Source organism: Simochromis diagramma, unplaced genomic scaffold, assembly GCF_900408965.1.
Source record: "Simochromis diagramma unplaced genomic scaffold, fSimDia1.1 OVJJ01000602.1, whole genome shotgun sequence".
Taxonomy (NCBI): domain Eukaryota; kingdom Metazoa; phylum Chordata; class Actinopteri; order Cichliformes; family Cichlidae; genus Simochromis; species Simochromis diagramma.
In genome coordinates this window covers 13560969-13588512 of record NW_024387040.1, presented here as the reverse complement: position 1 = coordinate 13588512, position 27544 = coordinate 13560969, and the positions used below count along the sequence as shown (strand labels likewise).

At 38.1% G+C, this 27544-nt stretch overlaps 1 protein-coding gene across 1 annotated transcript; it reads left to right on the top strand.

Annotated features, from left to right (window-relative positions):
- Positions 1–221: 221 nt before the first annotated feature.
- Positions 222–25999, top strand: cdh10a (cadherin 10, type 2a (T2-cadherin)). Its single transcript, XM_040044240.1, has 12 exons — positions 222–481; positions 6053–6394; positions 12530–12824; positions 14732–14851; positions 15974–16141; positions 16283–16464; positions 17073–17326; positions 18313–18449; positions 18543–18664; positions 19686–19794; positions 20460–20711; positions 24033–25999. The coding sequence occupies exons 2-12, from the start codon at positions 6185–6187 to the stop codon at positions 24521–24523; spliced, it is 2340 nt and encodes a 779-aa protein (XP_039900174.1). The 5' UTR covers positions 222–481; positions 6053–6184; the 3' UTR covers positions 24524–25999.
- The last annotated feature ends 1545 nt before the right edge of the window (positions 26000–27544 follow it).

Below are 27544 nucleotides of genomic sequence, written 5' to 3'. Positions count from 1 at the left end.
TCAGCTTCAGCCTCGGTGACATCCACCGCCAGAAGTGATGCACGGCTAGAGAAAGAGAGAGGAGGGGATAGAGGGAGAGAGAGAGGGAGAGAGAGGAGGGGAGGGGGAGGAAAGAAGGGAAGGGAGGGAGAGAAAGAGAGACACAGACAGAGCAAGAAGAGATGATAGAAAGAAAGTGTAGAGGAGGAAAGGGGAGAGAAGCCAGAGAGCGGGGAGGAGAAATGGAGCGAGGGAGGGAAGAGAGAAAGAGCGAAGCATAGAGCAAGGGAGGGAAGTAAGCAGGAGACTCTCTCTCTTTTCCACGCACACACACTCACACACACTCCCATACACATTCGCACCAGCTGTGCTGTTGTCAGTCTTGGAATGTAAGCACTGCCGTGAGGAGTCAGAGTCTCCACCGCTAAGCACTGCTAAGGAGTAGGAACACAGTACCGTGCACTCAGTGACACAGATGGATGCTAAGCTGTGAGAATCAAAGGTAAGGGCTTTTTCTGATTAATGTTTAAGGGTATATTTATATTTTGTCTGCTCTCAGACTCCAGGGGATGATCTGCTCCTTGCACTGTGACAAAGCCAGACTAATGCAGCAGTGTGGATATCTCAGGAAAAGAAGTGTTGGAACTTCAAAGAGCTAGAAAACAGCTGAATCAAATTAGCTGTATTTTTTATTTTTTTGTATACCTTGAAATGTTTTATTATTTTTTTAAATTTTCTTGAATGTACAAGGAAGACTTGAAAATCAAGGAAACTTCACATTGTGATATCCAAGTAGATTCCAATTTTTTTGCCTTTTTACAAATGAAACTTAAGGATCAATTAGGGTGCTTTCTTTAAAAAAAAAAATTAAAAAGCTTTAGCTTTTTTAAAATTCATTATATTTTTTGACATTGTAAAATATTCAGCCCATGACACCTGTCACACAGGAGATAATATGTACCTGTAAGATACTATGACTATGTAAAATACTTAGTAGTCTGATATCCAAACTTTGTCACTTATTCTTAGTGTGATGTTCTCCATACTGTGCACCCATGGTTGCCTGCATAGCTTATATGCATGAGTATAGCCTATGCATACACCTAAGTGCACTTCTGCTGTATATATGACTCTATGTGTGTGTGTGGAGATGTATTTGTCTGTCTGCTGAAAGCCAGTGAGTGCGGCTCACACTTGTGATGTGCTGTGGGCAGATTTGATGGAGAGGCACTGTACCATTCATATCTCTAAAAATGCATGAAGGTGTTTATGATGGTGTTCGAGCACCGCAACAAGAGCAGCCAACAGTGTTACAGTGTACGTATATGTGCATGTCCTCCACAGCACAAACTTAATCCAACCCTGACTCTCTTTTTCAGCCTTTCTAGCAGCAACAGCAGCAGCCTACTCCCTCTGTGTGCTGCCTCACACGCAGACGGCTTCACAGTCACCAAAGTGATATATGAGGGTTTAGTCGTGTGCGCCAGGATGCCCGTGTAACACCATTATTGTTTAGTGCAAATTAGCCACTAACACGGTCCCTGAATTATTGTCAGCTATGGAGCGACCTTTCAGCATTAGAATGAAAAGAGGTGGAAATCCATTCTCCCACAGAGGCGAAGAGGCTCTCATGAGCATTTGCAAAGCTGGCTTTAAAGAATCAGACATGAATACATATTTGCAAAACACTACATATGTTCAAACAGAGAAGCAAGAGTGGGAAGTGAGTGCATTTTCACAACAAAATGGGAACTGTAATAAGCTCGCTTTGCGCCTGAATTAAATTCTAGTATTTGTAATTTCTTTCCGGTCTCTGTCTAAAACTACTTGGTCAGACTTTCATTCCTACCTAGTTACACTCTCCTAGATGCATCTCAGCATAAACATTTTTTCCTCTTTTAATCTCTTTTTGTTACCTTTTCATTGTCAACGCACCCTTTTCAAGAATAACGCCCCTGCATCCACAACCCCCTTAGAGTAGCTTTTCAACACGGAAGTGTGCACTGTATCACAAAATTGCTTTGAGGATTTCAAAACATGAGTAAAGCTTGCTGAGGTCTGCCAAAGACTGCAGCCGGCAGAGGCCGACTTGGGAAGGTCTAGGGCTCCACCAAGTGGAAGTTTGCGCAGGTGCAGCAGCTTGGTGCATCAACGCCCCTCATGCTAGATTTATACTCTGTCCGTGCTGCTCTGTCAATACCGGCAAGCAATCACTGGAGCCACTCAAACTGCCAATCACATAACACTAGTTTCTAGCACCAACCTCGCATATATGGTTAGCATTTGTCACCGCAAAAAATACAGCATTTTCTTGCTATAAATCATGCCCTTGGACAAACAGTGTAAGTACAAAAGATCACCAAGACTAATCATGACACCAGTTCGATGACCTTGCCGCCTTCCTGTGCCCTCTCTCCATCTTAGTCTTCTCTTTTTCCAATTACTCCACCTCTGCCTGTGTTTATTCACGGCACTTTTAAAATATATTCACGCGCAGAATTCCTTGATTGTGCAACATAAGACTAGAATTTCGATGGGGTCTAAAAGTCTGTGGTTTCAAAGTGGGTCAATATTGGTGTAGGAGGTAGGAGGTTTTGTGTAGCTGAGTCTTTATTATGTTGTCCTACCCTTATGTAACAATGCATCTATTCATGGATAATGTAATGTATTGTGTTACTTTGGGGGACTATTTTCATTTGATAAATCAGTGTCATCCAAAATGAATTTTTGGTTAAGTAGGGCGGTTTCCAACTCCTTTTTGTGTCTTATATCTTCACTAAACAGCTAAATCCCTTATATACTTATTAAAACATGGCAAGTCTATTTACTGCAGACATTTGCAGTAAATAGTAACCACAGTCATATTCAAGTGCCAAAGTTTGCAGCAATATTCTCCCATGTACGGAGGATTATCAGTTTATTATGCAGAGAACTCTTAAAGAGGTTTACTAGCCAGACCTCTGCTGCATATTGCATCTATAATTATTGTCTCACTAGCGTCAGAGAATAAAAGTGCAAGGTTAGCGTGCTCGGTTTGGGCTTCATGGGCAAGCCTGCATGTTCAATTTCGGGGGCATAAAATTTTACACAGACTAATGTGCAAGCCTGCGCTTTTCTAGGAAGCATATCCTGATGAACAGCTAGTTTATATCTGATCAAAGATATTCTTATTCAGCAAAACAAGAATGTATAATTTGCAGATTACAGAAACGGAGCAAAGCAGAGCAACTGCCAGACTGTGTCTTAGCCAAGATTAAGAATAACAACCCTAGACAACACTTAAAAGTAATTCTGTCCCTTCACATCTGTGTGCCTTAATGCCAAGCCATATAAGCTGCCTACAAGTTAATCTAATCATAAACAACTTTTTCTTAATAAACTCCACGATTTAATAGGTTGAATAAGCTGGGATAATTTAGTTTGCGTATATAGGATCTGGCATACATTCAGCATGCTCGCTCATCCTTTAATGGAGTGTTTGGAAGAATTCTGAAAAGAAACACTGGCCTAATGCTTAATAGGCACACCACATCAAAGATTAATATCCAGAATGCTATTAAAACTCAAGGACAGGCTGGGATGATAATTAGAAAATGCAATCACAAGCATCAGACTAGATTAATTGCAAGGCGGCGTTTCCTGATTTCGGCAATGCACGTGTCACACTAATGTCACATTATGAGCAAGAAACTAACATAAAAAATGTAGCACATCAGCAATTTACAACAATATCTACATTTCATCTCCGTTACTGCGGCAATACTTGGACAAAATTAAAGTCTCTGTACTTTCAGAACGCTGGATTTCATTCATATGTGCAGCCTGTTGTTCAACATCTTTATAGTTTCTTAAAAGCTTTGGGTCAGTCCTACCATGTCAATGAAATTTGTGTTAGAGTTATTACATAGTTTTAATAGCTTTCTCCTCTACCTCATCCATATATCGTATACATTAAAAAAAATAAAAAACTTTGATCAGTTATTGAAGAATTACTGTTGACGTAACAGATTTAATTCATTTAAACTCCCCGAGTCACTGAGAATAAATACAATGTTTCAAATTAAGATCTATCAGCTACATGTTTTGATTTTCTATTCACAGTACTGCGTGTACTTAAATTTGCCATTTCGCTATCATCATTAGAAACATAATACTAATTTGTTCCCTGACATTAATAGATCCTTTGTTCATGTGACTTACTTCACAGTCCTTTTTTAAATTCTCTGAACAAAAGCAGAGGCATCGACTCGCATGGGCTTTTAAACAGCGTTCCCTGAGGTACACAGCGAGTGCTTGCTGGGGTAACTCTCGTACCTTAACCTTTATAAAGGGACACTGCTAAATGGGTTCTTTTAGGAAGAGAGGTAAGATTTATTAGGATTAACTTACAAAAGACCATCAATTATGCATGGACACCCAAATTACCTATTAGGACCAGTCAGTGGGGATACAGCCTTTAGTGAAGTATTGGAAGAAGACTGCCAATAACACAAAATACCTTTTCACAGGCACAAAGCCTGACAGACACCTGGGGATAATTTTGGTGGTTTGGGAAATTCTGTGTATGTCTATATGGATTTTCTCCTTTTGGAGTGCATCAAAACATCTTCAGGGAATAAAAATCTATGAAATTAGCCATCAGTAAAGGATGCAAAAATTAAGTAGAGCTAAAAATTGTGAGGAAGTGGGTAAGGAGGGTGAACTGGATGGAAGAGATGAAAAAGACAGACTTCCCTTTAGCAAGACGATCCATTTATACATATGTTAGTGGAAGTCTGTTCTGTAGCTGTAAAATGTAAGTGAACAACTGTGAAGCAGAACATTAAAAAAAATCTACAGAGGATGTTGGGGTAATATCTTTTGCTCATGTCAGAAGCATACTTCTCCCAGAGGTGCCTGTATTAAGCTGTTTAAACATGCTCACCGTCTTTGAAGCATCTCATCAGTGTTTGCATATCATCAGTAATGCAAGTTATAATTAGTAAAGTGCACCACAGTCCTTTAAGATGCAGGGTGTGGAAGAGATATGTCTGATTGTGAATTCTACCATATTTACTAAACTTAAATTATCTGCATCTAAAAAAAAATTTGCTCCGGCTGATTACAGGAAGATGATTTCGATAGGATGCCAGTGTTGGTAATAAAGGATGTGGAGTAGCCCATTGAAAAATTAATAGGACCTAGCAAAGTTTCCCTGCAGGCTAATCATTGCTGGCTTAGTGTGTTTCCACTGTAGTGAAAAAGCGACTGAAGTCAAGACAACCACTGCTTGACCACTCATACATCACTGGTGTTGTAGTCCCTCCATTAAAGTTTATGTAGTTTTCTAAAGTTCAAGCCACTTTGTTTGTTTGTTTGTTTGCTTTTCTGGCCATCACGATTGAATGACATATTTCTAAATGCTTCTGGTCTCTGGGGAATGTTGCTGTGATGGAGACTTAAGAGTAAAAATGTAGTACATGAATAACTGCTTCCAAGAAAAAAAAAAAAGGAATGTCATTAAACCCTATCACATAATGAATATGTCAAAGTCAAAGATCATTTTGATACAAAACAAGAAGCACGATTCATTAAACTGAATTTGATCTTGACATCCACTCCATTGGTTATGCACTTAGATTACCGAAGTCATCTGGTGATACATTTATTATGTTTATTGTCTTGAAATTCTTTATACTTCATGCCTTTCATTTATCATTTACTTAGAAGTTTGTCAAATCAGTTCCACCACGTTAGCTTCATCTCTATTTTTATCATTAGATAAGTTCAATTTTACTAGAAAAACATATACACTCTTTTATGATGACACTATATTAATTTATTCTTAAGCTTACGGCTCTTAGACAAGCCTCAACATTAAATCATGGCTTTGAAGCTTTTAAGGTGATTGAATAACTAGTGCAGCTCTTGGCCTTGTATAGCAAAATCTGAAGGAAATCTGAAGGAAAAGTCATTGTACACAGAGTACCATGGCTTGCAAAGCTGCTGTTTTCACAAGTGCACATGCTGTTTGACTGTTTTAATTGTATACTGTCATGGTCTTTTTCTTGAATACAGTTTCCTCTTTTCACAGGGATCTAAAGGAGATCAAAGAAAGGAATACAATGTCTGTTCTGATGACACCACCTTCCAGTGCTGATCCTCTCAGAAGCTTATCACCATAATTCGGAAGTCATTCAGGACATTTCCCAGCTGATTGGATACCATGATAACCAATCAAGTTCTGCTGCTCCTCATGCTCTCTATCCTCTGGCCCACTATTGCCCTTCCTTTTGCGCCTGGGAATATTGGGAATCTGTTTGGGATGCCAGAGAGTGATGGTAAGATTCTTCAGCGGTCCAAACGTGGATGGATGTGGAATCAATTCTTTCTGCTCGAGGAATATACAGGAAACGACCATCAATATGTCGGCAAGGTAAAACGTCCAACCACATTGTCTGTAGACTAATTATAGGAGTTTTAGCTTGTCGAAGTAGTGTTTGATGTAATTGGCTGAAGATGAATGGGCTGCCAGAAATCTGGCTGTTACAGGCACAGTTACTGGAGCTATCAGACAGAAACAAGTGTACACAACCTCACTTTTTCCATGGTTTTCTTGATTACCCTGTGCAGTGTAAACATACTATTACAGCTAAAATAAAAGTACAGACTTTTTTTTATGTGGCGGACAGCATTAATATAACAATAACATCCCATTTTAACAGTAATACCAAAAACAACCATTTCTGGCTTTATAATAATTTTTGTGAGATCATAATGAGACAAAAAGTCAAAGCATATAGAAGCTGAAACAGCCTGTGGACCAGCCTTTTTCAACAATATGACCATTCCTACCTTCAAATTTGAGGAGGCAGGAATGGTTATATTGTTGAAATAGGCATGGATGTACAAGAACACAGTGATGGGTGATACATAATACAAGAAAAACAGAAATAAAAATAAATAGACAGTGGCACCTACTGGAGTCAAACTATGGCATTTGTACATGCGTTCACCATGAAATGGAGCACTTCAAAACTCGTATATGAGTTTATGCAGCTTGTAAATCACCAGCACATAGAACAAGTGCAAATTTAATATCAATATGAGGTCAAGACCATAGCAAATCCAAGCCAAACAAAAACATGAGACTCGGCTCCTGCAAGACTCTCCTAAGAATCGTCCCAAAAAGTTTTGGGACAATGCTATTCTTCTCCACCCACCTACTTCAGACAGTTCTTTGTCAGCTCACCCGTGCTAGCACCATAAAGACAGGTGTGATGGGGAGCGTTGCAGTTATCAACTCAAGGGAGGGAAATGAGGTGACTGTCGACAGCCAATTTTCTAAGAGGAAGCTGGCTTTCATCACACACCTCATTCTCTGGAGTAAACAAGTGTCTTGTGCAAGGTTGAGTACGGGGGATATGACAACTTCTTTTGCTGAAACCATCATTCTGATGTGGTGAAGAGAAAGGAACAGTAAAAATAAAAAAAGAAGAGAGGGAGGAAGAAGAAAACATATCAATCAAGAAGGCCACTGAAATTCACCTTGTTGTATTATGTGATGAAGCAGCAGAGGAAATGCTAACTATAAATGGGGCCATCCAGTGATATGTCGGTGACTGGTGTGATGTGGCTTTTTCTCGACTCTTTGATGCTTTCTGGCACCCAACTTCTGTGGCATGACAGCAATCACACTCACCGGTTCCGCACTCCTCCTGTGTCCAATATCATTCACTATTAAACTGTCAGAAAAACATGAGCCTATAATAAATTACTGGAGGGGGAAAAATAGGGCAAGCACACGCTGCCATTCTGCTTTACAGAGGAAGCTGACACAAATCACTAATTCCATCAGTTTAACCACAGGGAAAAAACTGTGATGGTAACAGAGACTGGTAAACAGACAAAGAATAAGTTAAGATGAAGGCACATAGCCTGAACCAAGTTTAAGGAGAGTTTAAGAGTGAACAAGTTAAAAGATCAATCAATTAGTTGTCTATGACTAAATTAATCAGTGCCCTACTTTCAACCCTACTTTAATCACTAATTTTTCTCATTTATCGAGCAAACATACCAAGCACCCTCTGGGCCCAAGTCAGTACAAGAAAGCAGGACTAATGCCAAAGATTATATAGAAAGATATACAAAAGACTGATACAGAAAACTGAGAGAGTAACTCTGACTGTTCAAAAGATGGACAGGAAAGAAAAACCCAAGAACTGCAAATAAAATAAGAAAAAAATATGAAAGATCAAAATAACATAAGACCCTCTGACTGTCACAAGAAACTGAATGAAAAACAAACAAGATCATATGGAAGCTAAATAACAGAAACAATGCCAAAGATGGAAAGGTCTATATGAAAGATACTCTTAATATACGACTGTAACCAGAGACTGACAATAAAAACTGAAAACTGTAAGACTATACAAAAAATGGCCCAAAAAACTGACCTATATAAAAGATTATAGGACAAAACTGATATGAAAAAACGGAAAGACTATGTGAAATACAATACAAAAGACTGACAAGTAAAACTGATGGTGATAGCCTGATAAAATAAAAAAGAATGATAAGAATGAATGACGAACAAAAAAAGAGCAATATGAAAAAAAGAAAAATAATGAAAGATTTAGCTTTAACACAAGACTGTAAAACAAAATATGAAAAATCACAAAAGATGAGGAGAAAGAAAGAATGAAAGAAAGAATTAGATATATAGATTATAACCTTACAAGACTAATACAAAAAAAAATGTGAGACCTTAAGAAAGAGACAGACAAAGACAGATAAACAGAAAAACAAAGATCAATCAAAAAAAGCCAGATCAATGTTAAAGGTAGAAGTAAAAAAAAGACAAAGAAGGACAGACAGACAGACAGGTATGAAGGGAAGAAAGAAAATGTAAAAAGCACTCCAGTACCCAGCACAAAGCCACCAAAGCCTCGATGGTCTTTCACATAAAGATCACTTAATGGCCTTTGTAGCGCACTGTAGCAGAACTTGTTTATTTCACATTCAATCAAAGCTCTCCAATCAGCCCACACACACTCACTAACTCTCACTTGAGGTTGATTTCTTGGTGATGGCAATCAAATGTGATGTAAAGAACAGTCTCACACTCGTATGCCTCACTTCTCAACTGAAAAGGAAGCAGTGCACGGCTGCAAATGCACTATAATAAATGCAGATGATATTGCTTATCAGGACTTCAAAAGACACGCAGCTTTGAGGCTTACATAATGAATAGTGCAGTCAGATACCTCACAGGATGATGGAGACAAATAACTTCATTATTAAAGTCGTATTTTCAGCCAGATTCGGCAGCAGTTGTCAAATTGCTAAAAAGCAGAGTGTATTTTATGTTTTTATATATTCTATGTAGCGCGAGTGTGTAGAATCCAAGTGTAAATCCACCAAATCTCATTTTAACTGACTTTCATGGGGGCATTAATGAGTGTGAGCACTCACTGTCTGCAGCTGTGGTGCCCTACTTCTTAAGCAGGGCTATGAAGTGTGAACGCTTGCAATGCTGAGCAATACAAGCGCAAACTTTGGATTGTGCAGCATATGAGTGGTGTGTCTGAAGTGAACAAAATCCTATTAAATGCTCGGTACACTGCATTGTGTTTGTGCCTTGTAGACAAAATGTGCTGCCTAAATTAAAACTTTCAAGGTAGCTCACTTTGTGGTGTTAATATTTTGACAATAAGTATCCTTGGCTTTTTGCAAGGCCTTGCTTAACACTCCTCTGCATGAATTTTGCCGAACCTGTGTGCGTTACAAAAAACACAAAGCGCAACAGAGATACTGTAAGCTGTACCTCTAACCAACATATTGCACATTATAGTACATGGCTCTAATAGTAAAGAATTCCTGCCTATGTCTTAAGAGACGGGGGGAGAGGAGGACGAGTGATTATTCTGTAACCGTTCTACACTCTATTTTGCTATCTCCTCTTTGCAGCACCAAGCAATGCTTACCAGAGACCTGACAAGAATTGCCAATGATTTTGCTGCTTTACTGACAATTCCTCAGTGTTTGTGCAAGGCGATTTAACTCATCAAGGCTCTCTTCTGTGCTTCTGTTGTAAGGCCTTGAAAACGCTGTGTTTGTGCTGCAAGGCCTTGAAAGGAGAGCCACTAAATCTCTGCAAATATAGTGTGGCAGTGCAAACATTAGATTTTGTAAGGGCTGTGTGAAAAACACTTTGTGCCACACTTTCTCGAGAGTGTCAATGGAAGTTTTTCTTTTTTTTATAGCTGTACTAGATTTACGCTACATGTTAGATACAAAGTCTAGCACACTTGAACTGTGTGCTTCAAGAAAAAACACCCCTCATGCCTCTCTCAAAAAAAAAAAAAGTATTATATATATATATATATATATATATATATATATATGATTAAAGTGCATTACAGTACTGAATGCAGTTTCTATAGGACATCCCAAAAGAAATAAAATCCTAAAATCCCATGTTCCTGGCTCATTGCCTTGCTGACAACAGGAGAACAGAAACACTATTATTTTTAGATGCTGTGGTATCTTTTCCTAACATTGCTTACTTGTGCAGAATCCCTCCTTATTTGCAGTTCCACTAAGTCAGAAATCTATATGGCCATGGGGAGAAAATGTTTCTTTTACCCATGACTATGAAGGGAACGTTATGTCGACATCCAATAATTGGCACAAGTGCACAGGGAAAGGGCTTGGGTGGGGGGTGGGGGTTCAATTTAGACTAAGGGAAATATGTAAAATACAGGGCTCTGCAAAGACTGTAAAATTCCTATTATCTTTGAGACAGCTTGGCTGCACAGGTTTAGGCTCCTTTGATGGCTCATTGTTTGTTGTTTTTGCTTCTCAGCTTTCTTTTAACTGGATTAACAAACAAGCCTGAAAAATATGGTAATAATCAGATGAAAAAAATGTGAGAATATCATGAAAAGATGAAAAAAAATGCAATTGCTGTGGTGTGACATGGTCTGAAATTGCGCTGGCCTAATTATCACAGTGTTAGCACACAAGAGTATGCGAGGAGTCACAGTTTTGAATATCAGTAATGAAATATGTTCTTCTTATGTTGCACAGGATTCCAGTGATGCGTAGTGAGCTAACCCTCCTATAACCTATATGCCAATATATGAAAAATTATTTTTAACGATAAGGTGACTGTGGAAATATAGATTCTTTTTGAAGAGTGCAATTGCGCATAGCCAAGATATGAAGCCTATTTGAATGCAAAAATTCACACAAACAGTTTCCTGGCTGCTAAAATTACACTGTCATTCATAGTCAATAGCAGTAGCAGCTTTCACATCCATAACACATCTTAAATCCTTGGTTCACTGGCCTACGGCTCACATTCACCAACAATGAACAGACTGTCTCAGAACGCAAATATATGTGAAAATTCAAGCTGACTGATATTTCTCTTTAATAGCCTTTGGATAATAGAGTTCATCTGCTTGAAAATATTTCCCCACACAGTGCCAAATGCTGTGTCTATTGTTCATCTGAACTTGACAGCATCTTGTTTTCACATGCATCCTTATTTATTTATTTTTTAATTCTACCTGAGAATAGCTACCACTCTGGTAATACATTTCTGATTTCCATCCGGAGTTGTACTGTTGACATTATTCTTCCAACTGCAGGAAAAAATAATTAGTTTCTTCACAGCATGCAGATATTAATATTAATAAGTTACTGACGTACATTCTGTGTCCCTAACTACTTGTCATTTAAAATGTGAACCCATGAGATAGTGCTCTAAATATATCTGCTGACAGATCCAGTACAGTAATGAGCTTGAATCAAGTGTCTGTCACAGTATGCCACCATTACTCGTCTGTGACACTTAGGAGATGCTTCAAGGTGATGGATAGGTCAGAGGTGACTAATTTTAGCAATTGTTGCTGTGGGTCAGGTTCTCATCATTTTTCAAAGGCACAATCTGGAAGAAAAATCCACGACTAATTTGATTTGGAGTAATGGAGTGCGTCACACTTGATGCTCTGGGTGCAAAGGCACCATTTTCAAAGACTGAACCAGATTCCTTCGTGGGTTTACACAATTATTTCACAAAGGAACAAAAGTCAAAATTGGCAAAAGAGGAAAAACTGGCCAACTTGAGAAAGACGAGGGCAATACAAAAAAAATCATTTCCCTCCTACCAGTAGTGCATGCAGTGGGTTTTTTTCTTATTTAAAGTTAAAGAAAATCTAATTAGGGAGAAATGTAGAAGCAAAGTTCTCTAGATCATTTCCAAAGGCTTGAAAAACTAACAACAGCAACTACATTTGATGTTAGCATTGAGAAGCACTGTTGTTATTGTATGGAGAAGTGTTCAAAAGTAGAATTAAATTTTAAATAGCTTTGTACTTTATAGCCACTGGTTACACAAAATCAATGCGTCTTACTGAAAGCTGAAGCTTTCTTGTCAGCCTGAAGTCCATGACGGAAGAGTGTGCAATTCCTCCAATTACACACCCATACAACATAACACAATTTGTACAGGTCTGTCTTAAGATTCGTTTCAATTTTTAATATGGATCTCTCTGATTTTCAGCTGCACTCTAACATGGACAAGGGCGATGGCAACGTGAAGTACATCCTGACTGGAGATGGGGCAGGCACCTTGTTCCTGATTGATGAGAAGTCTGGGGATATTCACGCCACAAAGAGGCTGGACAGAGAAGAAAAAGCCATGTACACACTGAACGCAAAGGTTCTGGACAGAAACACCAATGCAGAGCTGGAGCCTGACACTGAATTTAATATCAAAATTCATGACATCAATGACAACGCCCCAAAGTTTGCAAAGGAAATCTACTTTGCTAGTGTGCCTGAAATGTCTGAAGTGGGTAAGTTATGGTTCGTTTAATTTTAACACTGATTAATCGACAAAATTAAATCAACAACTGTTAATTGGCTGGATAGCTACAATATAAAACTGGCCATTAGTGCTCTGAAAAATCGCATCCCCATTGGACTAAACAATTAACTAAAGATCATATTTAGCTTCTAAATCTATAAGGAAAACCATTAGTCCACATTTATTTATCTGAGAATTGATGCCATTATAATGTTAATAGAATATGGCAAAACAATTTTCAGGCAATGCAGAAAAAGCAAGCCACTATTCATCAGTCAGCTGGTTTGGTTTAATGTGACGCTGTGTTCACTTTTTTCACAGTTATTTGCTGTTTTGCGATTGTTATTCGCGCGGTCAGGCTCATTGGGCATTCATAACAAGTAATGCCATTTGCCATTTTTAATAGGCGGTAGAAATATTAAAAGTTTAGATTGTCACAGTCTTTCCAATTAAGGATTTGCTTCATTGCACTCCACTTCATTCCATTCAAGTAATATAAATAAGCCAGTTGGCATGAATATAAACAAAGCTTACGAAAGTAATGCATGCAACTTGAAATCAATCCTCAATTATGCAACCACAAATTAATACACGGGAACAATCAAGGGTAAATCAAAACCCAATTGCCTATATGACAAAAAATTATATTCCATTTGGAATTCATAATGCATTTTTCTTAGACGTCCTAGTTTCAAAGACTGGCAAAGGATGGCTCAGTGTCACCGCTACCCCACCGCTAATAAACCTCCTTATATGTTCAGTCTGAACACACTGGTTAGCCAAGTCACCCAGCTATAAAAAAAAAACAGCAGCCTCCTTTTATACTATCAGTGCTGGGACTAAGTGGGACAGATGTTCGAGAGTTCATTAGTATGCACGGAGACCGTTAGACCCAAACAGGACACGGCAGAGGTCTCCTGAATGCCAAGGACAGTATTCGCAATGTAGCACTACTGAAACGCTTGGGTGGATTATACAGGACTTAATATGGAAGTGATTTCAGTGACAGCATATCTGAGAGGAACTGAGTTCTTTCGAAGCTTGAACTTTTTTTTAGACACATCTTTAGAGTCCCCAGTGTATGTGTCCTGGTGGTAATTAGTAATTGCAAACACTCTTTCAGTCGCATAAAAAATACATAAATAAAAATGATTTAGTTGAGTGGTAATTGTACCTAGACGAGCATAAAAGCATGTCAGTTGTACCTTTATCTCTCCACACTTTGGGCTGTTAACAGAAAGGGGGGGAAACCTTTTCCATTTTTGGGGGATTATTATTATTATTATAGTTTCAGCTTCTCACAAAATATTTTATGACAGTAATTGGTGTGCAAAATGGCTACGGGCTGGCGTGTCATTAGTCAAAACTGCATGGCATGAATTGAAAAACTAAATGTGTATGTTATTACTACATCTTTTCATACCAGGTTTGATTTATGAGACAGAGAGAGTATTCTTTCCTTAAGGCTTGACAAACCATCATTTTTTAGTCTCACTGATATTTAAATTAGACCCATTACCTGGGTTTAATCAAAGTAATAATTTTGACTGTGGATCCAGATGAGATCTAATCACAGTCTGAAAGTGTAGGTTATCAATTTTGATTCACTGTTTAGTCACTCGCCTATCTCGGCATGCTTGCTTTTTTGGAGAAAATTGATTTTGTTCAGAGGCCCGGTCGTCGAATAAATACGAACAATATCAGGACACTGATGGCGTTAATAATGGTCACTTTGAGCAACTGGCTTTCTGGAAATGAGTGTCAGATTTGCAGAAAACTTTCTCTATACACATGGAACTAAATTTCAAAAGTTGACTCAGTTACTTGATCATGTCTTGTTTTAATAAGCGCAGTAACAGAATCAATTAAAATTGACTTTCGATGTTTGTTTTGCAGGTACATCTGTTGTCACTGTAACTGCCACTGATGCTGATGATCAAACATATGGGAACAGTGCCAAGCTTGTGTATAGCATTCTACAGGGACAGCCCTACTTCTCTGTGGATTCTGAAAATGGTAAGCCAAACGCAGCAGGATCTCTTAGAAGCAGCTTCTAATGTGTTGCAATGTGTGTGAGAATTAAATCGGAAGAAGGGGGATTCATCTGACTCTCAGGGTTATTAATCCAAATAAGTGCAAGATTGATTTCTTCCACTAATTTCAGCTGAAATTTCCAATTGTGTTTGTGTTTGGCTGAAAAAAAGTGTTCAGGTTCAAGTTTTCTGTCAGGAAAGTAAGAGTTTAATATTTACAAGAACACTGCGGTACTTGTAGCCATGTAATCTTTCATCTTGCATATATCATGGAAGAAACCAAACATTTTGTCTGTGAGTCATAAAATATTAATAAGACAAAACCTTTCAAATCCATTAGTCCCATTATTTACGTACAGCATTTCTAAAATTGGATATAAGTAATGCCTGACATTTTGGGAAGTGGGCTGATAGGCTGTCGTACCAAACAGAGCTAGATGGGACGATCAATGTCAATTTCATCTCTAAGCATTCACTCAGTGTCAGATGGAAACAGAGATTGATGCAACCAAGCCCTGTTAAAGCAACAAACAACTGCACACTGTCTTATTTACAGAGCGATTACCTTATAATTTAAGAAGAAAATGATTTGAGAAAGTTCGATCACAACAACTGGGCTCTGTATTCACAAAGCAGGTTAAAATTCCCTATTTCCAACCATAAGCTGACCCTGAAAGGTATTGTTCTCAACAATGTTACAGAGGTTGTCACAGAATTTATTTCTAGTAAGTAAAACCAAACTAAAATGACATTTATTAAGGACTTTAAACAAAATGCTTATATTGTGTAATCATAAAAAGAAAAGAAAAGACAGAGAAAAGTACTGCATCGTGCATCTGGTATACAAATGTAGCACTTCTGACACTAAAAAACATTGCCAAGAAACATAATCCGGGCAGCAATTAGATTTCCCTTGAAAACTTAATTGGCAAACTAAATCAGAGGCATATAAATGTAATTTTCTAGCAGACATGGTTGCGACAGAGACAGAATTGATAATAATCTCATCGCATTTACAGTAAGAGAGGAAATAATTTCTCAAAATAAAATGTATCTTTAAAACAGCAAAAGTGGTGACTAACTTTTTCTTTTTTCTTATTTCCAGGCACGATAAAGACAGCTCTCCCTGGTATGGACAGAGAAGTCAAGGAAAACTACCAGGTTGTGATCCAGGCTAAAGACATGGCTGGGCAGATGGGAGGGCTTTCAGGAACCACTACAGTCAGCATCACTCTCTCTGATGTAAACGACAGTCCGCCTCGCTTTGCGAATCGTAAGAGGCCTCCCTCTTGTACTTTATTGTTTTGCAAAGCATTTTAAGACAAGAGTTTTGAATCTATGTACAATAAAAATGATCATGGATTAATGAAGCAAGCACGCAACCAAAGATTTTCCCATTTAATGTCATGTTTAGATTCCTTCCGTGTGACTGCTGTCGAGTCCACAGTGATTGGAGCTGCTATTGGGCGAATTAAGGCTGATGATCCAGATGTGGGCCGTAATGCTGAGATGGAGTACACCATAGTTGGCGGTCATGACATTTTTAATATTATCACTGACCAAATCACACAGGAGGGAGTCATCATAATAAAAAAGGTACCTCAATTCTATTTCATCTTTTGTTTCTCTCTATTTCTTATAATATTTTATATGTGTTTTACACAGTCACTGTTCAAGTAACCAGCTAATGTCATAGCTGTAACATCAGACAAAAAAAGTAGTTACATTATTTCACATTTTGTAATTGGTTTGAATATTCCAGATTTGGGAAAAAGTTTGAAATATAGCCCAAAAGTATGGTTTTGATTTTAATTTGACATAAGATATGTAAAATATCTAAAATAAAGATCATTTAACTTCAAACAGTAAGTCAGGACAGCATAGTTTCAGATTAGATATTAGTTAGCAGTTTTGATGTAAAAAGAATATGACAGCCTATTTTTGAACTGAAATGTAAAATCACCCTAAGGTAGTAAAATGAATAATATAAAAATTTGTGTGCTACAAATTCTCTCAAAAGATCCCCAGATCAGTATTCCTTATTTGGATTTGTAACCTAGAATTTGGAATATGATTAAGATAAAGGCAGACAAATGAAAAGCAATCAATTGCACATCAAAATCCTGGAGGCAGATAGTTTTTTTCCCCTTTCTTTTTAAGTGGAAACGTCTACAGCTTGACTTCTGATGTGCTTTCATCTCTAGCCACTGGATTATGAAACTAAGAGGGACTACGAGTTCAGAGTGGAGGTGAAAAATACCTACTTGGATGCAAGGTTCATCCATGGTTTGCAATTCAAAGACTACGCCACGGTCAAGGTAACGGTAGAGGATGTGGACGAGCCCCCAATTTTCACCAGGAACCCTTACATCATCGAGGTGCACGAGGACACGGCTGCTGGCAGCTTTGTTGGTGTGGTATCAGCCAGGGACCCAGATGCTGACAACAAGCCAGTCAAGTATGCTACAGGGCTCAGAAGTGCTGAGGCCTTACACTGTGCCAGACTCTTTGAGTAAAATGCCAAATAGCTTTCCTAGCCTACAACAACAAATTCCCTTTCATCTGGAATTAGGTACTCGCAATTTTGTAAACTTGCAAAACAATCAATGGCCTGTTAAGCAAAGATTTCCTAACCAGCCAATTGGGTGTAATGCTTTATTGTAGTAATTTGATTGTTTCAAAACTCATTGTCCCAGCTTTAATTATACCAGAATAAAATCAATGCAAAAACAAGCAACACATGGACGAAATACAAAGTCTCCTCTTATCAGTTTTATAGAGTGAGGATTAAAATGTGCCCACTTAGTTAAATCTAATCCATCAGCCAAGCCATGTGTCAGTGTAGAAGGGGGGAGAGAATATTATTCATGGGTCCCTCTTGGTGATTTCCCAGTGGAAGATGGCGGCAGCATTGTGAAGTGAATACAGACTGTTTATTTCCCGGAATTATGTAAGCCCTCTGTGGCACTGCACAAAGTCAAAGTGAAAGAGCCTAATTTGCTGTATCGATTCACACAGCTCAGCGCCGCCGTTCCACACATATGGCGCCTGCCCATCTCTGACACAGAGATATGCTGCTCTTGAGCCAATGCCACATGGCGTATTGTGTTGCATATTCCAGTTTCACTTGTGTATGAAAGGTGACTATGACAAATGAGCAGGCTCACAGAAAGATGTATCATCTTTTGACAATGGGGAGCCTGGAAAGCAGTTTCTTTTGCAGGAATTAATGCACTTTGTAAAACACAATTTTAAGTAGATAAGGACGTTAGTGTGTTTTTTCTCACAAAGACAGCCCCGTGCAAGCAGAATGACTTTTAACTGGTCTTCATTTTACAACAACAATAACACTAATCTGTTGTAGAGTTAACGTGATTTGGTCTGTTTGGAGATTTGTGAGCACTTCTATCTCACTGGTATGAATAACTACGTTATTTCTTGCAGATACTCCATTGATCGACACACAGATCTGGAGAGGCTGTTCAACATTGATTCTGTGAATGGGACCATCACAACACTGAAAGCACTGGACCGAGAAACATCCAAATGGCACAACATTTCTGTGGTGGCTACAGAAATAAGTAATTGTTGTTTTTGATATCCAATTTATAATAATAATAATAATTTTTCATCTGTGCCATAAATAACTGAAATTATTTATGTAATCATTTTAGATAATCCACGTCAGACAACTCGAGTGCCAGTGTTCATCAAGGTGTTGGATGTCAATGACAACGCCCCCGAGTTTGCCATGTCCTACGACACATTTGTCTGTGAGAATGTCAAGGCAGGACAGGTATCAGTGGTTTCCGTCATTATCATGGTTTCATGGGCAAAATAAGAATATATATAAATGGCACTGAAGCACAGGGTCAAATTCGTCAGCTGCATATATTGCATAAGTATTCACACAACAGAAAATACTTAGATGCGACTGTATTCCCAGACACAATTTTCATGACACAATTACATTTAAATCTGCTGCTTGTATTGGCTTGGGATGCTGTTGGAACCCTGCTTTAGAACTACTTTATTTATTTGGGATAGTGTATTATCCTGCTGGAAGCACCTGACATGGAAATTTAATGCTGTTTACATCAAATTCTGACCCTGGTATCCAAATTTTGCAGCAGAAATCAAGACTCATCAGACCAGGAAACCTTTTTCCAATATTATAATTGTCTAACTTTAGTTGAGACGATGCAAAATGTAGCCTCGGTTTGCTAATCGTAACTGATGGAAGTGGTGCCTGGTATGGTTTTCTGCTGCTGTACATTCAGAGATGCTCTTCTGCATACCTTGGTTTGGTTTGAGATACTGTTGCCTTCCTATCAGCTCAAAGCAGTCCGGCCATTGTCCTCTGACCTCTGGTATGAACAAGGTATTTTCTCCCAAAGAACTGCAGCTCACTGGATAGTTTCCGTTTTTTAGAAAATACTATGTGAACTCTAGGTTATACAGGAAAATCCCAGTACATCAACAGCTTCTGAAATACTCAGACAAGGCCACGTATCACCAACAACCATGCCATGTGGAAATTCACTTAAATCACCTTTCTTCCCTATTCTGATACTGAACTTCAGTTGGTCGTCTTGACCCTGTCTAAATGTCTAAATTTAGAGTTTGAGTTGTTGCCATGTGAATGGACCAATTCTCATCCACACTACTTCATAATTCATATTTGTGTTTCATTAAATATCCCAAATCCTGAAACTGACAAATGTCTTAAAAGTTATTCCAGTGTTCTACGACATTAATTGCATATATTCATATGCTTTCTAATGCTTTGCCCTAACCTTTTGTTCTGTTTTTTACAGTTGATTCAGACAATAAGTGCTGTTGACACAGATGAACCTCTCGTGGGACACAAGTTTGTGTTTAGTATAAGTCCCACCAATCCCAATTTTACCATTGATGACAGGGAAGGTAAAATATTCTTCTCTTTTTTTTTACCATTTTTACTCTTAGAAATATTCATAAATACATCCTCATTAATAAACAATGATTCAAAATCAAAAGCCTTGTGCGATTACAGGGTTTTTTTCTGATGTTGTAATTTTTGTATTCTTTCTTGAAGAGCTCTAGTTGATTGCCAATTATCTTTCACTGCACAATAAACACAGTGGAAATGCCAACCTTCACAGTCAGATATATTGGACTGCACTGTGTTACAAACATATTTTAATTTTCTCTGCTCTACAATAGAAAATATTTGCTTTTCAAGAAAGTGGAAATGCTCATGAAGCTTTTCAAACAAGATATGCAATGGTTGTTCAGTAGCCATGCAGTAACAGGTCTGAAAACTTTACATGTTTTTTCAGTTTTCTCCATTTAGTCTAAGACTTTAAATAATGGCATGTATACTGTAAGATAATGTGACATAACAGACTCATAACAAGGACAAATATTCACAATTTCAACAAACAAACACAACTTCATACTTGGACCAGGTTACTGTGCCTTTGAATGAAGATGTCTATAATTACCTAATAAGCTGCAATTTGCTTTTATAATAAAAGCCTTTATTTACAGAAATTAAAAGAAAGCTATTCTAAAATCTCGTCATTGACAAGGTCTGAATGTTTCCACAGATAACACTGCCAATATCCTGACACGGAGGGGAGGTTTCAGCCGCCGTGAGATGAGCATGTACCTCTTGCCTGTAGTGATCTCTGACAACGACTACCCCATTCAGAGCAGCACCAGCACACTGATCGTGCGCGTGTGTGCTTGTGACAGCCGTGGAAACATGCAGTCGTGTAACCCTGAGGTCTTGCCCTTCTCAGATGGTCTCACAACTGGAGCTCTAGTGGCCATACTGCTCTGTGTCATCATCCTTCTCAGTAAGTCCACTCTTGAGTTCAGTTCAGTTTTATTTATATAGCGCCAAATCACAACAGCAGTTGCCTAAAGGTGCCTATGAAATCTGTTTTTTGGGGGGGGGGGTTTCTCTCTGCTTTTTGTGAGTCTAATGAAAGAAGTAAAAAGTCTTGACCAAAAAGAATAAATAAATAAATAAATATAATAATAATTTTAAACTAACTTCCCTTTAGGGTAACTAGCCAGGCCTGCTTTATTGTGTTAGTGACCAGTTTGTTCACTGACAATGGATGGCTCGTTCATGGGATCATGAAAACTTTAACTTCTTATTCTTGTAATGTTTGCTTCTTCATTTAGGCACAACAGTATTCAGTGCAAATAATAGCAACTCGGTTCTCATATTCAATTCAAGTCAGTGAAAACAATTATAAATCATTCAAAACAAAAACAGCTGCAGCTCCATCTCTATTACTGTATTTTAACAAGTTGCACAACTCTATAAAGTAGGGGTGTAACATATCTAGTTACAAATGAGCAAAAATCAAACAGTGGAAAAAAATGTAGAAAACCAGAATGGTTTTTAAGTATCCACTTGATGGAAAAACACTGAGGGTAAAGGTGTATGTACAAGGCAAGACATTATTATGCTTTAAGTGTAATATAGGGATGAGATGTAAGCAATAAAAGCAGTAAGGAGACTTTAAAGTTCAGAACTACTGTGAAGAAAACAATATAATATTATATTTTTAGCAAATAAGATCCAGGTAAAACCTGCTGGGAGTAAAAGATTTTCTGGTGGAAACCCAGAAAACCACAGCATCATCAGGTTAGCTAAAGAACATCTGTTGCCATGGAAGAACTCTTGGTTTATGAGACGTGGCAACAAAGAAACTGGATTTAAGAAACATTGTTACAAGTAAAGCACTTATTGAAATGAACAGAATTCTTGCTGATCCCAGTTTTATTCATTGTCTTTTGGAAGAGGTCTGTGAAGATTTTTTATTCATTTGTTTTTTTTTTTAAATCGAGGCTTACCTGTCTTTGAAGGTCACATCAAACCCATTGGTACACATGTTTAGTTATCTGTCTACTTCTTATCCAACCTCATTACCATTGCTACCATGGTTATGTTGAGAACTTGCTGTTCTTTTGGCATATTAGCAGTTACCATAACTCCAAAATGCAAACTTATCACCCCAGGCAGGCCTTATACGTGTCATGCTGCAGGCAATTTTGGCTGAAAAAGTCAATAACATGGACCAGAGTGACTTGTTTGCTCAAGTACATGCTGTTAAGTGGCCGCATGGAGTCGAAAAACCGAATCTCTCTTCTATCACAAGGTCTGCCATTATAAACAGGGAATTGATTAAAAGGTTGGACTCCCAAATTTTTTTTCCCTAAAAGATGCCACTCTATCTAGGGACTCCACTTTGACTGGCAGCAGCTTAGCATCTTAATATGTTAAAACAATGATTAAATCCTGCATTAAAGAATAGCTGATTTAAGTATTTCACAGTCAAACATTACAGATTGTTTTAACAATAACAGAGTGAAGTGCCTCAGTCTACTTCATATGAGCTGGCTGATGACCATAAAAAGCTTGCAAACCATAGTGAAGATGGCTTATACAAAAAAGGTTTAAAATAGAAACCTGCCTTTGTAATACCAGTGACCATGTTCCATGCAAACAAATGTGGCCAGTACAAGGATGCCACACATCAGCACTTAAACCAGGTGGTTCCAGTTGTCATGGAAACTTAGTTACGTGTTAAACTAGTGTTACTAAATGAGATGAAAACGCTAACACCAAAAGTACCCACTGCAATGTTCTCCTTAAGGAGAATTGAGGGTACAAAGTAGCTTATTGAGAAAACAAGGAGTTATGCAATTTTAGACATTTGAACAGACTATTACATTTGGTATGGATAACAAATAGAATCAAGGACCCTGAGAAAATCTTTAAAATATCTTAAATTATATAACTGGTAGCAAAGTGCAACATGGGGTCTTTCTGGATTCCTTTTAAAATGTGAACAATCAAACATAATTACTTTTGTCTCAAAAAGGAGTACAATGGTGCTTCTAGGCACCCTTCATTAAGACATAAAACCACTTAACTAAACAGTCGGTATTTCTCTGGGAGGTAAGGTTGTATGCTCCTTCCTAAGTAATAAAGCATTTCTTTCACAAGTCCTTGTGATCCGCAGTCAGGGAACAGCAGTAGCAGTTCTACTGAGGAGAATTTTAAAAAACATGTAGGAGTATTTTTTTAAGTGCATGTCCAATAAGTAATGGGTTTCAACCATCACTGAACCTTACCTCCTCTGTCAGCATAATACTTGATAGAAGCACTTAAGGCTTAGGATTCCTTGCAAACTGCTGAGGGCAAAATAAAAGACAAGTAGAGATCTGTCCTCATGAATGTGTATGTGTTTACTCCTCTGTCCCTAACCTTTTTCATGAGATGAATTTGACCCTTTTCCTCCTTCCTTCTGTCAAAATATTGCTTTGGAGGTTCCTCGAGTGACTAAATTTCTAATACAAGCCACCAGATTTTCTTGTGTCTGTCTGCTTTAATTCCAAATTTTAAATTCTGTCAGGTGGTGGGCAGACCGCATTGCACAAATTTAGTGTGCTGAAGGTTAAACTCTGCACTCTCCTCTTGAGCAAAATATCATGACATCTGCTCATTATCCAACGCTTTTCGCGCTTGAAGCTCCCTGACAGACTGTCTCATTCACCTCTGCTTGACTCCAAAAGACAGGCACTGAGCTGGAACAGTTCGTCATAGCTGGTCCATATCTTGCTGCATCTCCTTAAAAATGACGCTGGTCAATCACAAATGTTCCTAAAGTACACTACTCAGCAATTTAGCCTGAAGGCATTAAAATTAACGTCCAAGTGGGATGCAAGTAGAAAACTATGCTACCTGTGTTATCTTTTTATCTGATGAATAGCAGGTTAATTTAAAATAATACATTTCTTCCAAAACTGTCACTCACTGAAAACATGCTCACTCTGCAATCTCATATTCTCTTTTACTATTGGGGAGAAAAAAAGATGAGGATGCATGTTAGAGAATGAAAAAGGGTCCTCTAACCATCGTGCATTTTGTACAGTGAATGTAACATTCAAGGGGGAAAGAAATAAAAAGCTTTTTCACTGAATCTTCAATAATAGGAGGTGAATGCCTGAGGCAGTGTTGAGGATTTGTCACTGGTAGCAAATGTGTTTCCCCTATGTGCCTTTGCTCTCCTGTGCTCTTTAATGCATGACACATGTTCGGAGGCAGACATCTTATGCTGTGCTTTCTCTCTCTGCATTTCCCGCTGATTCTTGTGTAGTGATTGTGGTGCTGTTTGCTGCCCTGAGGAGACAGAGGAAGAAGGAGCCTCTGATCATCTCCAAAGAGGATGTCAGAGACAACGTTGTCAGCTACAACGATGAAGGGGGTGGAGAGGAGGACACTCAGGCCTTTGATATTGGCACGCTGCGCAACCCAGAGGTGATGGATGCTAACAAGCTACGCAGGGACATCATACCCGAAATGCTGTTTCCCTTTCGGAGGACATCACCTATAAAGGATAACACGGATGTCAGGGACTTCATTAATGGGAGGCTTCAGGAGAATGATTCAGATCCAACAGCACCCCCTTATGACTCCCTGGCCACGTATGCTTATGAGGGCACTGGGTCACTGGCAGAATCCCTCAGTTCCCTGGAGTCCGCTGCCACTGAGGGGGACCAGGAATATGATTACCTCAGCAACTGGGGACCACAATTCAAAAAGTTGGCAGAGATGTACATAGGGAAGAGCCCTGGCAGAGAAACTTAGACAAAGATAGTCTCTCTTTTCCAAGTTCATGCTTCTCTGTCTGTTTATCTAGCTATCTGGCTAGCCAGCTATTTGTCTAGTCAGTTAGCTAGCCAGCTAGTTGACTGTCTGTCTGCCTATCAAGCTATCTATCTGTTTGTCTAGTTTGCTAGCTAGCTTGCTAGTTAACTAGTTGTCTATTTGATTCTCATAAATGTGTGTGCAGGCACAAAAATAAACACACACACAGACACACACACACACACTTAAACAAAAATCACTGCTATCCACATGTGGATGCTAAAATGAAAATTAAGACTTGAACTGTGCAGAATTTTCTCTTAATGGAGATACAGTATAAATCTCAAAGTTTTACTGTTTTTGGTCATAATCAGTAAAGATGCCTTTGAATTTTAGGATTTTTTGTGAACAATGATGTGGACAATGTGTTTTGTAATTGACATGAGCGATAGTAGTATTGTATACTATCAATGTTTAATGGTACCGGACTGGGTTTGGGTGGGATAGGGATGGAGTCGAATGGCTTTTCGAGCCAGCTCCATTAAATACTGTACATGTACAAAATGTTTTTAATGATGGACATCCTATATACTATTTGCTATATCTGTTTGACAAGCAATGTTCATGTGAATGGTTGGTGCAGTTTATTTGTCAAACTGTGGATTCATTTCATCATATAGGTGTAACATGTAATGGAAAGTGTATGTTGTAGAAAACTGTCATACACTGAATTCATGCTGTTTGAATGCTGAGTCATATTGTTTTATATTTATATTTTTATACTTATTTTCTTAATAAAACAATGTAAAAAAGAAACCACACATTTCCAGTTACGTAATTTCAACTAATGTGGTTCATTAAACTGCTTTTGTGATGAAATACAGAAATAACGAGAGAACTGTAGCTATTCACTGAGTAAAAACATGCTGATATTGACAAACTGTCTGAATTGAACAAATCTGTAAGAGGTACTAAACTGGGCTTGGCAGATATGATGTGTAAAATAACTGACAGTGTAAGAAGCGGGTAGTTGTGCTATAAATCAACATCCTGATAAATCTGTATTTGGAGAAATATGGAGTATTTAGAAAAGTACACAATTCAGAGACTCACTTCTTCTGATTTTCATTTGGATTTTCACGAAAGTTTGGATTTGAAAATGTATTTGGGTTTTGTTTTTTCCTTTCCCTTGCCAGCAGCAAACTGCGTTTTCCTAGATACATTACACCAAACTCTATGTAGTTAATTTCACACTCATCTGCATTTTATTTTTAATAGAAGGTAACAGTGGGTGGCTTTGGAGAACCTCCCATCAATGTCTTTCTTATGTTGCTTCATTAGGTTACAGATCTTAACACCTACAATCTCACTGCTGTAGTGCCAGTTATGTAGGTGCCGTCCTACTTTTAAGCACTTTTCAGTATTCCAACCACACCAAGAGGAAGTACTTGCAAATTAAAACAGTTGTCAAATGCCTGTCTGGTCATTTATATTTTTATGTTCTGAAACATTTTTGCAGATCAACACATTTATTCTTGACAACAAAAGAGGTGCAACTGAAGTAACTTACCTCTGAAGAAAAGCTGAGCAAAGGGAAGTTGCATGGCTCTACAGTAATGGCTGCTTAATACCATCATACGTCCTATCATAGCTATTACCATATCAGAATGAAAGACATGAAAATTGAAGCTCTCATGGCACAAAACAGCTCAATGGTTCTTATGCAAACTGAAAATTCCAATATTTAAAACCATTTTGAAAGATACCTACAAATACTCTGTAGAAGTACCAACTATTTAGTTATGTACAAGCTGTCCGTCATCCCTAACAACAAAGATGTATTTCATAAGGCAGCTATTAATTGCATAATGTTAAGTGGTGATTATGTGCAAGCTAATAAATTCAATATAAGAGCTATAAAACCTTCAGTGAGTAGAAAGCAGAGATGTTAAATTTTCTATTCTGTGCAAAGACTTCATAAAAAGTTCAACCAACACCTCCAACATGTTCTGTACTGGATTAACTTTTATTTGATTTAATAGATGTAGACATTTTGTGTTAGGCACTTTGTTAAGTGCAATGTGCTTTCCAAGACTGCAGTCAACATAAGGAAACAATGCGTCTGCCCTTTTATCTGTGGTCATGACTTTTCTGTACGTGAGAGCAGACAGTTTGTTAACTTTAAAAAAAGAAAAAGAAAAATAGACTTGTGGATCCAAGGTCTGTACAAAACCATAAGCAAGCAGCTCTTGTTAACTTTCCGGCGTAGTTTTGACCACCCTGATTTACAGACAGCACATAGCATAACTGCTGCATAATCGTAAGCATACGTTTTTCTTATTGATCACCTTTCAGCTCCTAATAATGATGGGTGCTATTCATCAAACAAAGTATTTCAGCCTGCAGTTGTGATCAGATTATGATCTAGCAGATAGCAAGTCAATATGGTTCTAACAAATGTCTTGAGACACATAAATGTTTCCTACACATCAGATCTTGGTTTAAAATACTTGAAATTCATGATCCACGAAAGACATTTTTTTAGGAGCACAAAATATTTGAATTATAATTTATATAATGTCATATTCACTGCTAAACATAGCAAATACAGCAAAATGTGATTAAAAAAAAGTGTTTTACCACGGGATTTGCAGGGGTACATTTATAGATCTGTAGACCTTATAGACTTGTTTTAACTAAGTCATATTTCTCTCATTTTTACCTTCCACTTCCTGCCAGGTTGCTGTAACGAATAGGTGTCGGTTCTTAGAAACTACCTGTTCAAACAAAAGTCATGCTGATTTGTTACACCTTGTTGGGAAACAAAGGCTTATTGGGAAACAAAGGGGTGCTAACCCAGCCCTAGTTCAACTTGTGTCACTTCAACCCAATGCATAGATGCTTGGTACATCTTTCTTCTGCTGTTGATAGATTTAGTTCATTTTGGAAGGGTTTAAACCATTCTAAATACACTAATTTACAGTCATAAATGTTCATCAGTGAATGGAAAGAAGGACTGTG